The sequence below is a fragment of the Etheostoma spectabile genome, chromosome 2 (assembly GCF_008692095.1).
Source record: "Etheostoma spectabile isolate EspeVRDwgs_2016 chromosome 2, UIUC_Espe_1.0, whole genome shotgun sequence".
NCBI classification, from domain to species: domain Eukaryota; kingdom Metazoa; phylum Chordata; class Actinopteri; order Perciformes; family Percidae; genus Etheostoma; species Etheostoma spectabile.
Genome location: NC_045734.1, coordinates 30,906,715 through 30,908,398, shown reverse-complemented (window position 1 = coordinate 30,908,398; position 1,684 = coordinate 30,906,715). Strand labels below are relative to the sequence as shown.

Sequence of the window (1,684 nt, the reverse complement as noted above, 5' to 3'; positions counted from 1 at the left end):
ACACACACACACACACACACACACACACACACACACACACACACACACAGAGCAGAGGTTACTTTTGTTTAAAAAGAAAAGTGGCAACATAACTAACCTAAAGTCTCAACTAAGCCATAACCATCCCACCCAGTTTTCAACCTGGGAACAACAACCACAGCTGGAGGTGGAGAGGGGTCTTCCTGACAGTTATGTGTTACAAATGCTTTTTCCGGGCAGTGCAAATATGTCTCATGCTCACAGATTGCATAACTTGCTATATAGCCAAAGAGATGCAGCCATTAAACACGAACGAAAAACCAGCATTTAAAAACATGCTGCAAACTTTTGACAAACAGTACAAATTGCCAAAGAAAACATACATCTCCTAAACTGCCATTCCATCTTTGTACAACAAAGTAAAAGACGACATTCTGAAGGACAAAAAAGACATCTCCCTTCCCTACAGCACTTTCTGTTAATCACAGGTGTATTTATTATTTATTTATGTTGATGGTATTTATTAAGGATCTATTTATTGACATTCCAATTCCAATGTCCAAATATTCTTAAGTATTAAATGTTCTTTGATCTTGGAAAGAGTGTGCTCGCATTATCATGCTATAATATTGTCATATTGTCATTATGTAATCAGTGGCATACTTCCAAAGTTAATTACCTGTGGGAGAACTTGTGTCCAAAGCAAACCCAGTCTTTTTCTATCAGCACCTAGAAGAGAAGAGAGGAAGAGGTGTAAATGTAAGGAAGTAAGGAAGAATGACAAGAATGAAGGAAGGAAAGGAAGTAGGAAGAAAGGAAAGAAAGAAGGAGGTGATGAAGGAAGAAAGGAAAGAAGGAAGAAAGGAGGGAATGAAGGATAAAAGGGTAGAGATTTAAGATGTATTAATTTAAAATAAGGACAGTGCATATTATGGAACATTTATGTAAATATGCAAGCTTATAGCCACAGACTACACATCCAATGTGTTTCTCAATGATACATTTTGCATGCAGTTTTGATTTTTCTGTAACCATTTCTTTTTTTAAATGAGGTGAAGCTTGGCAGATCTCGTATGACAGTATCTGCCGCGTAGCATTGCCAGAGCGTCAAAAGATAGGCCTGCAGACTTCTCTGAGCTGCACTATCTTCCAGTGGTGAGTCTACCAAACATTTCTAACGTTACCGAAACCTGGCCAAAGGTAGACACAGTTTGTTTTCAATTACACAAATAAAGAAAACTTTATGAGGGGCATTACCCCTTCCATTAATTACTCCTTCCATTAAGCATCAAGGCATTAACCACACAAATTAAATACAACTAAACACAGAAAAACCCCAAGACTTGGTTCTGTCTCATGCTGTCATCATCATTACCATAAATTCACCCCAGATGCTGGGTAGCTCCTCCCCAAACATTCCTGCATGGTGGACCAACCAAAAGGAACCAAGAAGTTTGAGTATGAAGAAAAAAACAATGAACTGTTGAAACCTACATCCTAATAAATCTAACTGAAACAAAACAGTGGTTGTTTGTGAAATGAATACAATATGAAAATAACTACAGCAATGTGTAAAAAAATAAATGTGGATGAAAAAAAATCTTTGCAAAGCTCCTAGCCCATCATTTAGAGATGTCAAAATTAGTGAACTCTGATCAAATAGGATTCATAAAAACGAGACTGGCAGCAGATGATGTTAGACGCC

General features: G+C 37.4%; 1 protein-coding gene across 4 annotated transcripts in view; it reads right to left on the bottom strand.

Annotated features, from left to right (window-relative positions):
- LOC116701138 (myotubularin-related protein 7) overlaps positions 1 to 1,684 on the bottom strand; it is a 28,444-nt gene that overhangs the window by 13,068 nt on the left and 13,692 nt on the right. For all 4 annotated transcript variants that reach the window (XM_032534722.1, XM_032534707.1, XM_032534712.1 and 1 more), the window contains exon 10: positions 659 to 708. In XM_032534722.1, the coding sequence (XP_032390613.1) occupies positions 659 to 708 (50 nt within the window). The remainder of the gene's footprint in view (positions 1 to 658; positions 709 to 1,684) is intronic.